The 17,299-nt window shown below is 42.5% G+C and overlaps 1 protein-coding gene and 1 pseudogene across 2 annotated transcripts; both read left to right on the top strand.

Annotated features, from left to right (window-relative positions):
* The first annotated feature begins 1,884 nt into the window (after positions 1 to 1,884).
* On the top strand, positions 1,885 to 13,533 carry ccnb3.L (cyclin B3 L homeolog). The gene is made up of 12 exons (NM_001097022.1): positions 1,885 to 1,963; positions 4,686 to 4,792; positions 5,787 to 5,870; positions 6,420 to 6,550; positions 8,807 to 8,918; positions 9,005 to 9,109; positions 9,206 to 9,298; positions 10,204 to 10,341; positions 10,507 to 10,662; positions 12,335 to 12,484; positions 12,590 to 12,720; positions 13,265 to 13,533. The coding sequence occupies exons 2-12, from the start codon at positions 4,703 to 4,705 to the stop codon at positions 13,332 to 13,334; spliced, it is 1,260 nt and encodes a 419-aa protein (NP_001090491.1). The 5' UTR covers positions 1,885 to 1,963; positions 4,686 to 4,702; the 3' UTR covers positions 13,335 to 13,533.
* Positions 13,534 to 13,896: 363 nt separating this feature from the next.
* On the top strand, positions 13,897 to 15,241 carry LOC108698876 (annotated as a pseudogene). The gene has a single exon (XR_001932726.2). The product of XR_001932726.2 is annotated as a death domain-containing protein CRADD-like (transcript).
* Positions 15,242 to 17,299: the final 2,058 nt, after the last annotated feature.

Genomic DNA, 17,299 nt, shown 5'->3' on the forward strand with positions numbered 1-17,299 from the left:
ATTTCAGGCCATTTATTGTAGTAGTCTATCAAGGTTATAGCAAATCTGCAGTCTATAGGAGCATCTGCAAAAGGACCAACAATATCAATAGCAAGTTTTACCCATGCTGAATCAGGAAATGGTACTGGTTTTACATCTGGTCTCAACGTAACTTTGTGTACAATGTTCTTTGCACAACCCAGTAAGGTGTTGCTTTGTGGTGAAATTTAAGACACTGGCTGTGTGGCAGGTACTGGTGCTGTAGTAATGAGACCATCAACTAATTGTAGGTTTAATGCAGCAAGTGTGGTGTGACTCACCACCAACCAAACCCAAGGCCTATTCAAACCCTTGTTCAAGTTAAAAAGATCTAAACCAAGTTTATTTATGGACCTAACTGTAAGTTTGGCATATCTTCCCCACCAAGCCACATCATTTGTACTGCATATACCCCCTCCATTTGAAATAGTATAAAATTAAAAGGTTTAAGAAGCAATGTCCTGCCACAAAAGAAACTAGGATTTATACAATCCAAGACGGGACTACTAAATCCTAATGGTACAGTAAGTGGCACAGTGCATCACTTAACCCCCCAGCAATGGGCACAGTGCATCCCCTCATCCTCCCCCCAGCAATGCGCACAGTGCATCCCCTCACCCAACTCCCAGCACCCCCAAGTGGTACAGTGTATTCCTTCACCCCCCCACCCCACCAGCAAGTGGCACAATTAGGGTTGCCAGCTGGCCGGTAAAAATGATGGATGATCCCAATGTTATTAATAGGAAAAAAGCATAAATATATAGGAAGGCCGGTATTTTTTTCCAGAAAAGGTGGCAACCCTAGGCACAATGCATCCCTCACCTCCCCCCTCAACAAGGGGCACAGTACTTTCCCTCACCCCCCCCCCAGCAAGGGCACAGTGAATGCCATCAGCCCCCAGCAAGGCACAGTGTATCCCCAAGTGGCACAGTGCACCCCCCCCCAGCAATGGGCACAGTGTATCTCCTCACCCCCAGTAAGGGCCACAGTGTATCCCCAAGTGGTACAGTGCATCCCTTCACCCCACTCCCAGTACCCCCAAGTGGTACAGTGTATCCCTTCACCCCCCCCCCCCCAGCAAATGGCACAATGCATCCCTCACCTCCCCCCAGCAAGGGCACAGTGCATTCTCTCGCCTCCCCCTCCCCCCCCCCAAGGGTTACAGTGTATCACATCACCCCACTCCCAGCAAGGGGCACAGCAACACCCTCCACAGCCGATCGTCCGAGCATCCAGTGGAACCATGAAATGATGAAGTTAGTAGTGGCGCTCCGCACCCAGCCTACAACACGAGTTGGCAAAGCTCATACCATGGGAATTTAGTTGCAGATTCCACGAAGAATTAGCCACACAACATTTTCCGAAGCAAAGCAGCAGCCAGCAATGCACAGATACGCTCTAGTGTAATTCTAGTGTAACGTTACCCCTGCTTGTGTCCACCCACCTAGGCCACAACATCTGGTTTATAGCGAAGCATCAGCACGGCCACATATACGTATTGTATTAAATTGTATAGACAATGCGCCTATTTACTAAAAATCTGTTATACAGTCAGGAAATGCACTACCTCGTGCCTTTTAAATGACGTGAGAGGTATTTAATACCCAGCCCCTCCCATTTCTTAAACCGGCAGCCAATGACTGTACCAGACCTCAGCGTTGCATTTTGCCACGCCCCCCGCGTCCCTGCTTTTGGGACTGCGTTCAAATCTTTAAAAAAAAGTACACATCGCCATAGTAACGGCATTCCAGGAGTCTATCTGATTGGATGGTAAAAGGCCAATGGGAGCATGGATGGGACGGGTCACAATACTTTCAAAATTGTCTGTGTAAAATCCATACGCTGTAGCGGAGCTGCTGGGTGTGTGTGGATCGCTCTGACCCGGGGAAACATAAGGGCTTGGGATATAACAGCGAGGTATAACAAGGGACCGGGCTAAGTACAGGTAAGTGCAGCTCCCCGATCGCTCTCTGCATTCAATCGTCTTCTACCGCTGTGTGCAGGAGTATCTCTTAGCCATATATAGGCTGTTTAGAACTACAATTCCCATCATTCCCGGCAGGATGAGGGGGGGGTTAGTTCAACAGCAGGAGATCCTCAGGTCGTACATTTACGGCTTATTGTAAATAACGTATATAGTTACTCCTTCTGGCTTTGGGGTTTGAGCACTTGGATGTTTGTTGGGGATATAAAGTAGCCGTGCCTGTTAATAGCAATGCCAATAGGTATTGCTAAAGCTGTTGTACAAAGCCACTGCTGTGGTTGCTGGTGTGAGCATCCCCATTATTTAGCATTTTCCTTTTTTATTGTCTATGATACTCCTTTGTTTGCAAAGTCTGTAACCAAACCATAGTGCCTAGATCATTGGCCCTTTATAAAAATGGCACGTGGTACCTCATCTAAAGTAAAGCTGCCATATTTAATGTTTAGGGGTCATTGATCTTTCAGGGGTGCCACGGCTCCCACAATCTGCCAAGAGCTGTAGTTCAATATCCGCTAGAAAAGAGTGAAGTGCTGTCGTGCATTGCTTATTTAGTCTGAGCAGAACTGAATATACAACAGAAAACTCACAGAGCCCAGAATCAACTGGTTCATAATACCCAGTAGAACACTGTTAGGGCAATGGCAAAAGGGAAATAATTTAGTCTCTTTAATTTTTAATGTAGTGCCAAAGTGCCCAAAAGCAGCACCACACAGATCTGATTGACAATTGACTCATGTTTGACTGCTATCTCCCCAAAAGTGACATTCTTGGCTTTGGTGTTGTATATACAGGGTGCTAAAATGTGATGCCCCCGATACCATTGCCCTTAGATTGGTGTGTGTACATATATATGTATGGCCAATGATAAAATTGACTGGTCTGCATCCCATGGTCAAAAAAATAGACCAGCCTCTAGAGCAGTGATCCCCAACAAGTAGCTCGTGAGCAACATGTTGCTCTTCAGCCCCTTGGATGTTGCTCTCAGTGGCCTCAAAGCAGGAGCTTAGTTTTGAATTCCAGGCTTGGAGGCAAGTTTTGGTTGTATAAAAACCAGGTGCAATGCCAAAACGAGCCTCAATGTAGGTTGACAAACCACATAGGGACTTCTAAATGGCCAATCACAGCCCTTATTTGGCACCCCAAGAACATTTTTCATGCTGGTGTTGCTCCCCAACTCCTTGTACCTCTGAATGTTGCTCACGGGTTAAAAAGGTTGGGGATCCCTGCTTTAGAGAATAGTCCCCAGGAGAACTGGAGTGTGAGGCTTTGCTAATGGGGGGGGATTCTCTCAGCCTGGTATCAGCTGACTGAAAAGCATGCATTATTGTCATTCGTGGCTCCCTATTACATGCATAGAAAATGCTGGTGGTTGGTACAAAAAGCACTCCTAACCACAATTGAAGGCCACAACAGATTATCATGAGCACTTTTTGGGCAACTCAAAAGTATTGTGTGTAAGTTAGCCATAAAGAATTTATTCCCTGTTTACTGGCTACTCGGTGCACTTAACCCCATACGATGTTAATGGAGATGAAAACTCACATTTATTGGGTTGCCTATTTTATTGACACCACCCAAAGATTAACACCTCCAAGTGGATTTGGGGTTACTTTTCTTTTAAGGAAGAAGGGAAGTTTTTAACACTATGGGTACCATGATATTGAACCATGGCCAGTTTAAATGGCAAGTCAACCCAAATGTACTGATAGGTGGCAATGTGGTGATGTTCGTGCTATAGTTTGATGCTTTATTGTGCTTTCTACTTGGTTATTGTTGTGGTACAGCAAATACAGGTATAGGATCCTATAGTAAATAAAACCACTAACCCTAGACCCAAGGCCATCTTGTTTGCCGAAAAGGGCACAGGCTCGGGTACTATCCTTTGAAAACCATGCCACCATCTGTTCCGATTTCTTTGTGATCCTTTTTTGTGGTCCAGGACAGCCTGCATGCTTAGTAGTATAAAAATCTTCAAAAAAACTTCCAGATTTTTATTCTACTGCACATACGCACTGTTCAGGAATGCGCAAAGCATCCATGCGACATCGGAAGATATATCACAAAGGATAATACCCCGGGTCTAAGGTAAGTGATTATATTTTATTGGATCAAACATGGGGGTGCTGCCCATTGCACTACAACATGGGGTTGTAAATTTTTTTTAATGCAAGGCATGCACTGGCCTGGGCAACAAGAATAGCGATTTGACTCTCTGGGAGTGGCCAATATGATGTGTTTTAACTTGACTTCTCTAGAAACAAAACAAGGCTGAATTTTGTAAAGTTATGTCATTTTAAGCACATTGATTGTGCTAAAATATAAAATAATGCTGTCTTTTGTGCAGATTTTTTGCATCTTGTGCAGTTTGGGATCAGAAGCCATCCTTGTGTCTCAGTGCTACTGGCCATGGGGCAGCAAGGACCGGCTGGTGTTCTCTCCAATGCAATGTGTACCATTAATACTGACACTACATCAGTGATGAACATCTGGCCACCTTCAGCGACTGTTGAAGCATTGATAAATATGGAAGGGCAAATGTGGGGTTTCAAGTTCCTCTTTTGAACAGCTAAAGAGTCATAGGTGGTGCAGTGTTGCCTTTATACAGTATTGCTTGAATCCCCCCCCCCCCCAATGTTACTATTGTATTTTGAATTCATCTCCATAATGTCATTGCTTGTTCCAGCTGTATCCTTCACCATGATGCAATCTCTTCGCCCATCTCGCCCAGTGGCTTCCAAACTCCCAAAACTGGGGAAGCCGGTTCTTGCAGAAAATAATCAACCCAGCAAGGTGAGCCTGGTGATGTTCGTGCTATAGTTTGATGCTTTATTGTGCTATCTACTTGTTATTGTTGTGTTACAGCAAATACGAATGCAGGTATAAGATCTGTTTTCTGGAAACCCATTATCCAGAAAGCTCGAAATTACAGGATGGCCATCTCACATAGATTCCATTTTAATGAAATAATTCAAATTTTTAAAAACAATTTCCTTTTTATCTGTGATAATAAAACAGTAGCTTGTCATCTGCAGCTGTCAGCCTGCATATTTTTTTCAGGCTGAGAGAATCGGATCTGCTCCATGTCCTATCTCCATTCAATTGAATAAGTCCCACTTGTGTGCAGTCACACTCAGCAGAGGTCAGCCCAAATACACAATAGGCCGACCTTTGCTCTACTGTGTCTTATTCAATTTAATGGAGATAGGGCATGGAGCAGATCCGATTCTCTCAGCCTGAAAAGAATACCCAGGCTGACCGCTTGAGAGACAATGCTTTGTCACCCCTTGGCCCTAAACCTTAGTAGCAGTTAGGGCCCTATTTAGTTTACTTGTGACTCATTTTACTCGCCAGAGGTTGAATTCCACCTTTGTGTATGGTGGTATTGTGAGAGCTAATTCTTTTTTTAAACCAATGCTAACAAGATTAGTTTTAATGTGTACATTACACATGTGATCTTTGTAAGAGCAACAAAGGACTAAGGCTTATCTGCTTAAAAGCGTTAATTCTGACAGATGAAGCTGCAGAATGATGTGCTGCCTTCCTCTTTCTAAATGTGGGACACTGAGCATTGCAGTATTCTCCTATGGCAGCAGCCAAATCAGAGTCTGTAACTAGAGGTGTATCAAGAGAAACCATAATGTTTTTTAAGCAGCTCCCTCTAGTGCCTGGGGAAACTCTGTGTTCATGTGCAGCTCCAGTGTATTTCCAGCATCGTTCAGATTGGCATTAGCAATACTTTGTGCAATTTATTTTATGAGACGTTTATATATTTTTTGGTTTACAGGTGGAGATCAATCAGACGAAGCGTTCTCCTTCCTCTCCACAGGGAGGTGCAAAGAAGAGAGCAGCATTTGGGGACATTACCAATGTGAGTATCCTACAGTGGAAGCATATTCTAGTTTATGGCCAAACATGAGAACTTTCTTGGCACCAGACCAGATATTTTGTAACTTGGCTCAAGACCACCTTAAGTGCTCAACTATACCAGAGCTAGGGCATATGGAATCTGGCATGACTTCTCTTATCCTTTGTTCTTATCATGCATGTTTTGAGAGGAGCTTGATGTTTTGCAGCAGTAATTAATTGTAAACTTCCTGATCTACAGGGGGTGCCAATAGATTAGTCAGGTTTAGTTGCATCCTACCTTATTTTCGGTATGCTTATGGTCTAACAATACTCAGCAAAATACTAATATTAATTGAAGACACTGGTTCTTTTTTAATATTATTTTTATCTGGGATTAAGCATATACAGTACTTAACATTTTTGCCTATTGTAATAGGACAACAATACTTTTGTGTTCCAAATTGCTTGTTATTTTATGTATTTAATTTTTTTGTGAGAGGAGAAGGCAGTTTTATCATTTAAACCTCCTATGTAATGAACTCTTTCTTATCTGTTGTTTTGATCCATCCAGGCTCACAAAAACCCACAGTTACTTCAGAAGAAGAAGGAGGGAAAGAAAGAGGGACAGAAAGTTGCCATCAAGAAGACTAAAAATGCCCCCACAAGTGATGTTACTAAGAATAATGAGCTGAATATCAAAAAGTGAGTTTCTAATGTTATGGCTGTCTTGAACACTGATACTGAGAGGTAAAGTGATGTCCTTGCCAGGGGCTGTTTAATATCCACCTGTATCAATATTTAGGTTGAATATGGAGACTTCGATTTTTATATGAAGCAATCAGTCACTCTTAGAAAACTCTGTAACTTGAAGTAGTAATTTTCTCATAAAACCTCTGCTAAAAGGGGAAGTATGACTAATATTTATAATTACTACATTTATATTTCAGTTGAATAGGAGCACTTCCCTTACTTAACATTGAAGAAGTAAGTTAGCAAGGACATGTGTCTGCAGCCACTTAAGAAGCTCTTCAACTGAATGTGATAGACCTTTTATGTGGACTGGCAGCCTACAGGAGGTTCTGCTTGCCAGTACATCTGTTTTTTATGTAACCAAAACTTGCCTTCAAGCCTGGGATTAAAAAATAAGCACTTGCTTTGAGGCCACTGGGAGCAGCATCCAAGGGGTTTGTGTTGCTCACAAGTCACTGTCACTGGTAGGGAATCCCTGCCATAGACTATACTTGTATTTACTTAAAGGGATACTGTCATGGGAAAAAAAAAAATTTCCGAAATGAATCAGTTAATAGTGCTGCTCCAGCAGAATTCTGCACTGAAATCCATTTCTCAAAAGAGCAAACAGATTTTTTTATATTCAATTTTGAAATCTGACATGGGGCTAGACATTTTGTCAATTTCCCAGCTGCCCCAAGTCATGTGACTTGTGCTCTGATAAACTTCAATCACTCTTTACTGCTGTACTGCAAGTTGGAGTGATATCACCCCCCTCCCTTTCCCCCCCCCAGCAGCCAAACAAAAGAACAATGGGAAGGTAACCAGATAACATCTCCCTAACACAAGATAACAGCTGCCTGGCAGATCTAAGAACAACACTCAATAGGAAAAACCCATGTCCCACTGAGACACATTCAGTTACATTGAGAAGGAAAAACAGCAGCCTGCCAGAAAGTTTTTCTCTCCGAACGTGCAGGCACAAGTTACATGACCAGGGGCAGCTGGGAAATTGACAAAATGTCTAGCCCCATGTCAGATTTCAAAATTGAATATAAAAAAATCTGTTTGCTCTTTTGAGAAATGGATTCCAGTGCAGAATTCTGCTGGTCTAACACTATTAACTGATGCGTTTTGAAAAAAACATGTTTTCTGATGACAGGATCCCTTTAACTAAATTGGCAGCTTGTGAACCTGTGTATGACAGCAAGTTGATTGCCTTTGACTATCTATCTAATGTGATAGTCTAGTGCAGTGATCCCCAACCAGTAGCTCGTGAGCAACATGTTGCTCTCCAACCCCTTGGATGTTGCTCTCAGGGTCCTCAAAGCAGGAGCTTATTTATAAATTCACAAATATAAAGTTCGCAAGGATCGATCAAGACTGCAGGTTAACTGGTCAAGCTTAGTGTTTGTTTAACACAACATGTTTCGAGTCTCGTGGGACTCTTTTAACCTGCAGTCTTGATCGATCCTTGCAAACTTTATATTTGTGGACCTATTCAGCAGCACACACGGCGGAGGTGCATCACAAGGTTTCGACTTAAAAGTTTTTCGCAGTTTGTTTGAGGTAACAGCACCATTTGTTTTTTGACTTATTTTTAAATTCCAAGCTTGAAAGCAAGTTCTAATTGCATAAACACTAAGCGGCACATTCACCAAGCTCGGGTGAATGAATAGAGTAGTTTTTTGTGCTCCTCGACTATCGAATTGGTGTAAATTCGCCTGAGTAGAACGATTCGAATAGATCAATCGAAAAAACGCTCTATCCTTCGATCGAATATTCGATCGTGCGACTATTCTCCCATTCGAATATTCGCCAGCGCGTAAATTTGCCCGAATTCCCTATTCGATTCTATTCCCCAGTCGAATTTTGAGGGATTTAACCCCTCGAAATTCGACCCTTGATACATCTGCCCCTAAGTATAGTGCCAAGTAGAGTCTCTTGTAGGCTGCCAGTCCACATAGGGACTACCAAATAGCCAATCACAGCCCTTATTTGGCACCCCAAGGGACTTTTTCATGCTTGTGTTGCTCCCCAACTATTTTTACATTTGAATGTGGCTCACAGGTAAAAAAGGTTGGGGATCCCCGGTCTAGTGCAACCTAGATCCAAAGTGGGTAATTGTTTGGCTACTGATGAATAAAAAAAAAAGTAAACATTAAAGAAAATAATAAATAACCAATTATATTCATGGTCTGTATGTAAAATCTTGCTTTGGTCATACAGGACTCAGAAGAAGGTAATAGTAACTGAAGAGCCCCTCCCTGAAGTAAAAGAAGAGAAATTAAGCAATGAGGAGAGAAAATCTGTGCCTGCCAAGGAAATACCTGCTGAGAAGGTATGTGGTGTTGCTTGCTCAGTCAAAATGCTGTTCCACCAAACTCAATGTACATATATAACTTTTCTCTCTGTCTCTCTCTGTAGGTTCTTCCACCAGGTGTTGAGGATATAGACCAGGACTCTCTTGACGACCCATTTTCGAACTCAGAATATGCAGTGGATATTTTCAGCTATATGCGGGACAGAGAGGTAATGGATTTATTGGTAATAGCCTAGGGCTCTGTGGCTTATTTACTTGCTTACTATGAACAGCCTGCATTCATTCATACTTATTGTTCCTTGCAGGAGAAGTTTCTGCTTCCCAACTACATGGAAATGCAAACAGATATTAGCAAGGACATGAGGGCCATCCTTGTGGATTGGATTGTGGAGGTTCAGGTAAGAGGCAGCTTGGGATTTGCATGACCCTTCCATATTCTTTATGGAGAACCAATTTTAGGCATGTTGCACCACAGGCACAAATACCTAGTTGTAATATATGTATTAATATGATTATTCAACAGGTTGCGTGAGATGGGACATCTTGCTAGAGGCCTAATGTTTATTTATTTATAAATTACACATAGCAATATGGGTGATTTCTAATGTTGGCCCTCCCCATATCACCAGAGCCGAGCTGGAAAACTGGTCTGCGAGTAATTCTGCAGTAACATGACACCCTTTATCCTATCCCCTTGTCAATAAAGTCTATTCTGGCAAAACAAACTGACATAATGACTCAAACCCCCAACGTTGTCTCTCTTTTGTTTCACTCAGCATGCCTCTGCTTGCACCATTGTGTTGCTCTGAACTCCTATGTTGCGTTCAACACAATATTTGTAGGTCCTTTCAATAAGGAACTGCCCTATAGCTCTCTGTCTTTGCCACCCCCAGCATAACTCAAGGGCAAGGACCCCAACCTTTTGTATTCATGAGCCACATTCAAATGTAAAAGTATTGAAGAGCAACACAAGCCTCTGATTGGATGTTTGATAATGATCTGGCAGCTTTGTTTGGCAGTACACCTTTTTTATGCAACCAAAACCTGCCTCCAAGCAGGAGCAAAATCCATGGAGTCAGTTTTGCTGATTACTGGGGATCACTGCTCTAGGGGTGTAATATAAGCTGCGGTGGTGAGAAAACCTGTCTGTAATTCAGAGAACATGTGATGGAAATATATCCATTTTCTAGCTGATGAAAGAAAAGATAATATGTTAACATACAACTGCTGTTATTTTTATCTGCATGATTGTGTGCGATTGGGACTCCAACCAAAACGATGGCTTATCCCCTCTCTTCTGCAGGAGAACTTTGAGCTAAACCACGAAACCCTATACTTGGCAGTGAAACTGGTGGACCATTATTTAGCAGTGTCTGTCATCATGCGGGAGAAGCTCCAGCTCATTGGTTCAACTGCCGTGCTCATTGCATCCAAGTTTGAGGTAATCACAAGTGAACGTGTAGTAAGTGGTTATTTATTAATAGTGGGCACATTTCTTGCTCGTTTCTTGCTTTGTTACTAAACAGTTTCTTAGAATATTCCATTAATGTGCTAGTCTTGTTTTCCTGCAATGTTACTAATGTAACTTCTCGTGTCCCTTTTTCAGGAGCGTTGCCCACCCTGTGTTGATGATATCCTGTACATCTGTGATGATGCATACAAAAGGGATGAAGTTGTTGCTATGGAGATGGAAATCCTGCAAAAACTTAACTTTGACATCAACATCCCAGTCCCATACCGCTTCCTGCGAAGATTTGCTAAGGTACCAGAGTCTGAGTGGCCATTCTTTTCTTAAAGGACCAGTATCTAAAAATTCCATTCCAAATGCTAAAATAATAGCCATACCCTAATACATTGATATAAATTACCAAGCTGTTTTTTTCAAAAAAAATTCAAAATAGCCTTTCTCCATGACTCTCTGTAAAATGACGAAAAGGCGACCTGTTCCCACATTGTGCTCGCTCCCGACGTGTTCCTCCACACAGAACCGGAAGTGAGGAACAGGAAGTGCTGGGCGGGAGGGAACCAAATCGCTGGGCAGAAGAGCGGGGCTAGAGGCTGCTCTAAGAAATGCTTCGTGGGATCAAACGGAACAGCTGGACAAACGAGCGGGGAGAGATACAGAAGGGCTGCAGGGGGGGGGAGACATAAATTGTGAAAGGCTTGTGAAGAGAGTCTGCGGGGCGAGAGAGCGAGACATGCTGTGTGGAGGGAACAGAACGGCTGTTTGTCCAGCCGTTCTGTTTGATCCCACGTAGCATTTCTTATCTTAGAGCAGCCTCTAGCCCCGCTCTTCTGCCCATTAAATTCTGTTCCCTCCCGTCCAGCCCTGTAGTCTCTCTCTCCCTCCCCTCGGCAGTTCTCTCATGGTGCTCGGACTGTCACCACCTTACCTCTGTGTTCCGACTTCCGGTTCTGTGTGGAGGAACATGTCGGGAGCTAGCATGCTGTGGGAACTGGTCGCCTTTTCACCGTTTTACAGAGAGTCATGGAGAAAGGCTATTTTGACATTTTTTGAAAAAAACAGCTAGGTAATTTATATCAATGTATTAGGGTATGGCTATTATTTTAGCATTTGGAATGGAATTTTTAGATAAAAAATGTTAGTGTTTTTTTTGTACTTAAAAAGTGATCTATTTTCTTATTTAATATCTAATTCAGTGCTGACACTTAAGAATATGATCTCAGTTTTACTATAAAACTTATTTTGTTTTATTTTCATTTTTCTAACACAACTGATTATAAGCAGTGCCTATGTACAAATCTGTTCTGGCAGAGTGAATACGTTCCCCAAAAAGCTTACAATCTAAGTATGTCTCACCATGTAAGCATTTTTACTAAATCTCATCCGAAGTGACTTTCACACTGGAGCCAATTCCCATCTGCTGTTTTGGGAACAAGCGCCACTTTTTAGAAGAAGGCGGCTCCAAAATGTATATCTGCTTTTCTGAGCACTTTTGCAATTAACAATTTTATTTTGTTCTTTCTTCATATTAGCAGTTTTTATGTTTACAAAATTATATTATGAGTAACAAGAGAGCCCCCAGCTTGCGGCTTGCCACATTAAGCAATAGAACGGAGTAGAGAAGAATCAGTAGAGGCTTCCTACATATTAAGACTTTGGTGTCTATCCAGACAGAACAGCAAGGGGCACTCATGTCAGAAAACAACTGCTAGCAAAATGTTTGTAAAGTGCAAAAGTGTTGAGAGCACACTGAGATAAATTGCTCCTCCCATCTGCAGAATCATTTTCTGTAGGTAGGGTTTTCTGTATTGGCTGATAATATTTCAGTCTGTCACACAAATTGTAGCTTGGTTGCTAGGAACAGAGACCCAAGCAACCAGTTAACAATGTTATTGCCAAAAACCACAGTCTGCATCATTCTATTGCTTCCCCTTCTTTAATCTCCTCTGTGTTTGTTTTTTTTTTATAGTGTGCCCATGCCACTATGGAGACTCTGACGCTTGCCAGGTACATTTGTGAACTCACGCTACAGGAATATGACTTTGTGCAGGAGAGTGCATCTAAGGTGGCTGCCAGCTGCCTTCTGCTTGCTCTGCAAATGAAGGGGTTGGGTGGATGGGTGAGTTCTTTAAAGTTGCTTATTTAGAACATTTTAGGCAAAATTGCGTGTTGCTGCAAATATTTGATGCAGATCTTTATTTTTTTTTACTTCTTATTTCCCCAGACTGACACATTACTGCATTACAGTGGGTATCAGACCAAGGATTTATGGCCCCTAGTAAAGAGGCTGAATTTCCTGATCACATATCCAGCCAACGAGACGTTAAAGGCAGTGAAGGACAAGTATTCACACAGGTATGTACTAACCTTGTCCATTATGGATGTTCCTCGTCTCAGACGGTGTCTCTAAGCAATGCCTTTCCCTTTTATTTGACTGACAAGTGACAGGGACTCGCATTTTGACTCACAGCCCCTTTAGCACTGCTGTGGTAAGAATGCAATAGGCCTGGTGTGTGCCACTGCTGTAGCTTTGGCTGAACTGTTCGACACAGAAGTTAAAGTGCCCATCGTAGAACCATGAAACCTGCACATAAAGCTCCATGTTTAAATGATGTTGGCATCCTTATCTTACCTCCTGACCTAGAGATTGTTTTGTTTTTTTTCCCTGATTTATTACCATTATTACAAAGAGTTTAAAGCTGTGATCAGAAGCTCTACATATGCCACCTCTGCATGTGACATACCCATACAACAAACATAACCCATATTCCCAAACAATAAATACTGGGAGCCATCGAGTTAATCCTTTTAACACTTTAGCTTGTCTGCCTCTCCTTCCAGAAACCTATCTGCCACCCTTCAATGGCTTTGTTTTAATGTTTACCTGTTTTATTTGCAGGGTCTTCTTTGAAGTGGCAAAATTGCCTCCCTTGGACATGCAAAGATTAGCAGAGCCCCTTCAGAGCTAACACTTGGCCACATTGTCCCAGGATCTCTTCTCCTTGCCCTTGTGTATATATAGGCTGTAAATATATTTACTTGTATGTATTTTCTGTCTCTAGGCAGGTTTTTTTTATGCATTTTATATGAACTGTGCATGAGCTTCAGATATCACAGAGCCTCGTGAGATGCTAATGTTAAGTAAAAAAAAAAAACTGAAGTCTGTAATATCTGTGTTGGCTATATTTATTTCTTTGAAATCTACATTGTTTCTAGTTACATACATAGTTACATAGTTGAATTGGGTTGAAAAAAGACAAAGTCCATCAAGTTCAACCCCTCCAAATGAAAACCCTGCATCCATACACACACCACTACTCTCACATAAATAATATATACCCATATCTATACTAACTATAGAGTTTAGTATCAGAATAGCCTTTGATATAATGTCTGTCCAGATCCAAGAACAGAAAAGGATTAAAAAATACGATAACAATTACATATGGAAATAACTTTAAAACCAGTAAAATGTGTTGTGAATGTACAATGGGAAGTTGTTGAGAATTACATATTTTAATTGCGTAAAAAAAAAAAGTTTTGGGTGGCGTTCCCTTTTATCAGAATGCTTACAGAGGTGTGACAGTGACTCCATCTGCCGAGGGCCTTGCAGATGGGCTGGTCCCCCAGTATTTACTCCAAGAAGGAATCGTCATTTAGAGGAAATCAGCTCCCAAGTCACCAGCCACAGGCGTGCCATGAAACATCTAGACATTCTTCCTTCCCGTGGGCCAAAAGCATTTGAAGTTTTCCTGGATTCTTTACGTGAATTTCCCTGGGTGAGAACTTGGTAAAGCTTAGTAAAGATGCCGCCATTGATATTCCAGGAGGAAGGACGCTGGAGTTTCCATCTAAATTCCATCACAGCTGTCCTACTGAAAAGTAATTGAACCTCCTGGCAGGGAAGTTGGGGCCAGAGTGGGAGCAGATACTTGTGCATCTGGGCTTGGACCAGACTGACCTGTACAGGTGTAATGAGCAGAACTGTAACAGTATGCAATCGCAAATAGTGGAAAGTCTGGTGTTGCAGCTATGGCAAGCAGCAGAGGCAGACTTGTCTGTTATGCAGTATAACTATAGGCAAAAATGTGCCCTTGTCTGCAACCCATCAGTGTGCTTTAACTGTATTAAATGCCTATAAGCTGGTTGCTATAGGTTAAAAAGGCGAACCTTTGACCATGATTATAACCCTCTATATATGAACATTAATGTCACTCTCACACCTGCATAAGACTGTTTGTAGGACCCCTACTAATCCTCAGGTAAATGCATCCCATTGTTTTTACCCTGAAGCTAGTCCATGGACGGTAGTACATAGTAGTATGTAACAGGAACAATCCTTTACATTTACTAACATGCTGTACAGAAAGATATTCCAATCCAATTCAAGTTTAGGTATTCCCCTGTACTGAGCTGAACATTGTCATGATGACTTAAAGTGGCAGTATATACCTATATACACCACTGTGCAACATGATAACATGAAATGGAACTTGTGGTTCTTCTATTTCAATGGAAAATTGTTTTGTTTTTAACTTAACTATCTTCCCTCGCCCTCCCTAATCCTCCAAGTTTATTGAAATATTATAAGTGAGCTCTATATAAAAACCCCAGTCATTCTCCCAGCTGCAAAAGGTTCAGATAAGAAGGGGTTCATTATACAGAGGGCTTATCTGTTTCTCACAAAAATCAGGAATTTGCAAAGTGAAAGAGCTTTAATTTTCAGTCATTGATCTTTTTAGTGCCAGATATAACAAAACCATAGATACAGTATTTCTTCACACCATCATTTATTTTTACATTTTTTTTAGTTATCAGAAATATAATCTTACATCATTGTACATGGAATCAATAATAAAACTTGCTGTAATTACAACCTTTACGTGCCCATTGTCTTATTAGGAAGGGGAGGGGAAAAGTAGTGTTAGCCGGGGTCTTTCTCTTATAGTCCTCTGATTTAGGATTCACTTGGTTGCTGTTTGACCCTCGAAAGGAATGCAATAGGAATAAGAAAGGAATAGGATTTAGTGGGTGACCTTAGCATGGTTGTACATACCAGGACTAGCCAGATGAGAGATATACAGTAGGTATGGGACCTGTTATTCAGAATGCTCGGGACCTGGGCTTTTCCGGATAATGGATCTTTTTATAATTTGGATCTTCACACTAAAAAGTCATGTAAACATTAAATAGACCCAATAGGCTGGGTTTGCTTCCAATAAGGATTCACTATATCTTAGTTTGGATCAACTACAAGGTACTGTTTTATGATTACAGAGAAAAAGGAAACCATTTTTTAAATCTGGATTATTTGATTATAATGAGTTAATGAGAGACAGCCTTTCCGTAATTCAGAGCTTTTTGGATAGCAGGTTTCCAGATAATGGATGTCAGGAGTGCCCGTTGGGGCTCCCGTCTCCAGCAGTGTTGCGTCCAAGAAGGTGGTGGCCATGACCCACGTGGACCGACGCCTGACGTCACGCGCCTGGTGCGAAATTTAAAAATAAATGGACTTCCAGGTCACAGGTTCAATGCCCGATTATAGGAATTGCTGAATCATTTTCCTGGTTTTCCTAAGTTTCCTGGATTCCTGACACTTTGCTAGACCCTGATTCTTGTTGCATGCCTTATTGAACTCTTGCTTGAACTTGCCTATGCTTATGTCTGACCCCCTTGGATACCGCAGACTTGGATTTTAACCCCTAAGCTTCCTCCTTGGTCCAGACTTCTCCGCTAGAAGCTAGGCCCCTGACATTATAATCAGGCCATGGACCCCACTGAGGAAGCTCCGCCTGCTGTGGAAAGAATGCTCTGGGGGTTGGCGACTCGCATGGAAGCGTATGAAGCTTCCATGCATACGGCAAGTACTAGAGGCGCTTCTCTCCCACATGCCTTCTGTGTCTCTGGTCGCTGGAAATCCTCCCGCAGCAGTGACTTCCCCCACATCGGTTTCATCGGCTGGTGAGCTGCGCATTCCTCCTCCACCTCCCTATAATGGGGATCCTCAAGCCTGCAGAGGTTTCGTCACTCAGTGTTTGATCCAGTTCGAGTTTCAACCATCACAGTACTCCAGTGAACGAGCCAAGGTGGGGTATGGGATGTCCCATTTGGAGGGTAAACCGCTAGATTGGGCAACACCTCTCTGGGAGAAGAATTCTCCTCTGACCTTTGATGCTAAAGATTGATGCCCCGGGTTGTGTTGCTAATGCCTGCTCTGGCACCACATTTCAGAAACCCCTCCTTCCCGCTCCTGTATCTCCTCCTCCTGTCACACCCTTAGAGGAACCTATAAAGATTGGTCGGATGCACCAACGAGAGAAACTAAGGAGACGGCTGGCTGGACTGTGTCTATATTGTATCGGTAAAATCCATTTTGCCAACAACTGTGAAGCTGACAAGTTCTCCACTGGTGAATGTTACACGCAGGCAGAGCAGGGCACATGCAGGCAGAGTAGGGCATGCGCAGGCAGAGTAGGGCACACAGCACAAGCAGGCAGAGTATGGCTCAAGCAGGCAGAGTATGGCACACGCTGGCAGAGTAGGGTACACACAGGCAGAGCAGGGCACACACAGGCACAGTATGTCACACAGGTAGAGCAGGGCACATACAGGGAGCATATGGAAGACAGAACAGAGCAAGAGACAGGGAAACCTATCAGGACCACTCTAAGATGTACAGTGACACAGTGCTGGTGCGAATAGGTGAACAATGTGGGCAGTTTCAGTCTAGGTCTCAGGTGTGAACAGTACAGGGCTTTAAGGGTGTGAACAATAGATGTGACACGTGTGAACAAAAGGGGATTACAGGTGTGAACAATACAGGGGATTTGTTTGAATTTGAGGTTTAAACAATGCAGGGGCCTGTTAATCTCTGCAGTGATACCATTTAAATTTTACACATAGTAAGCAAACACAGCAGGTAGGTGGGGGGCCA

Source organism: Xenopus laevis, chromosome 8L (genome assembly GCF_017654675.1).
Source record: "Xenopus laevis strain J_2021 chromosome 8L, Xenopus_laevis_v10.1, whole genome shotgun sequence".
In the NCBI taxonomy this organism is placed as follows: Eukaryota; Metazoa; Chordata; class Amphibia; order Anura; family Pipidae; genus Xenopus; species Xenopus laevis.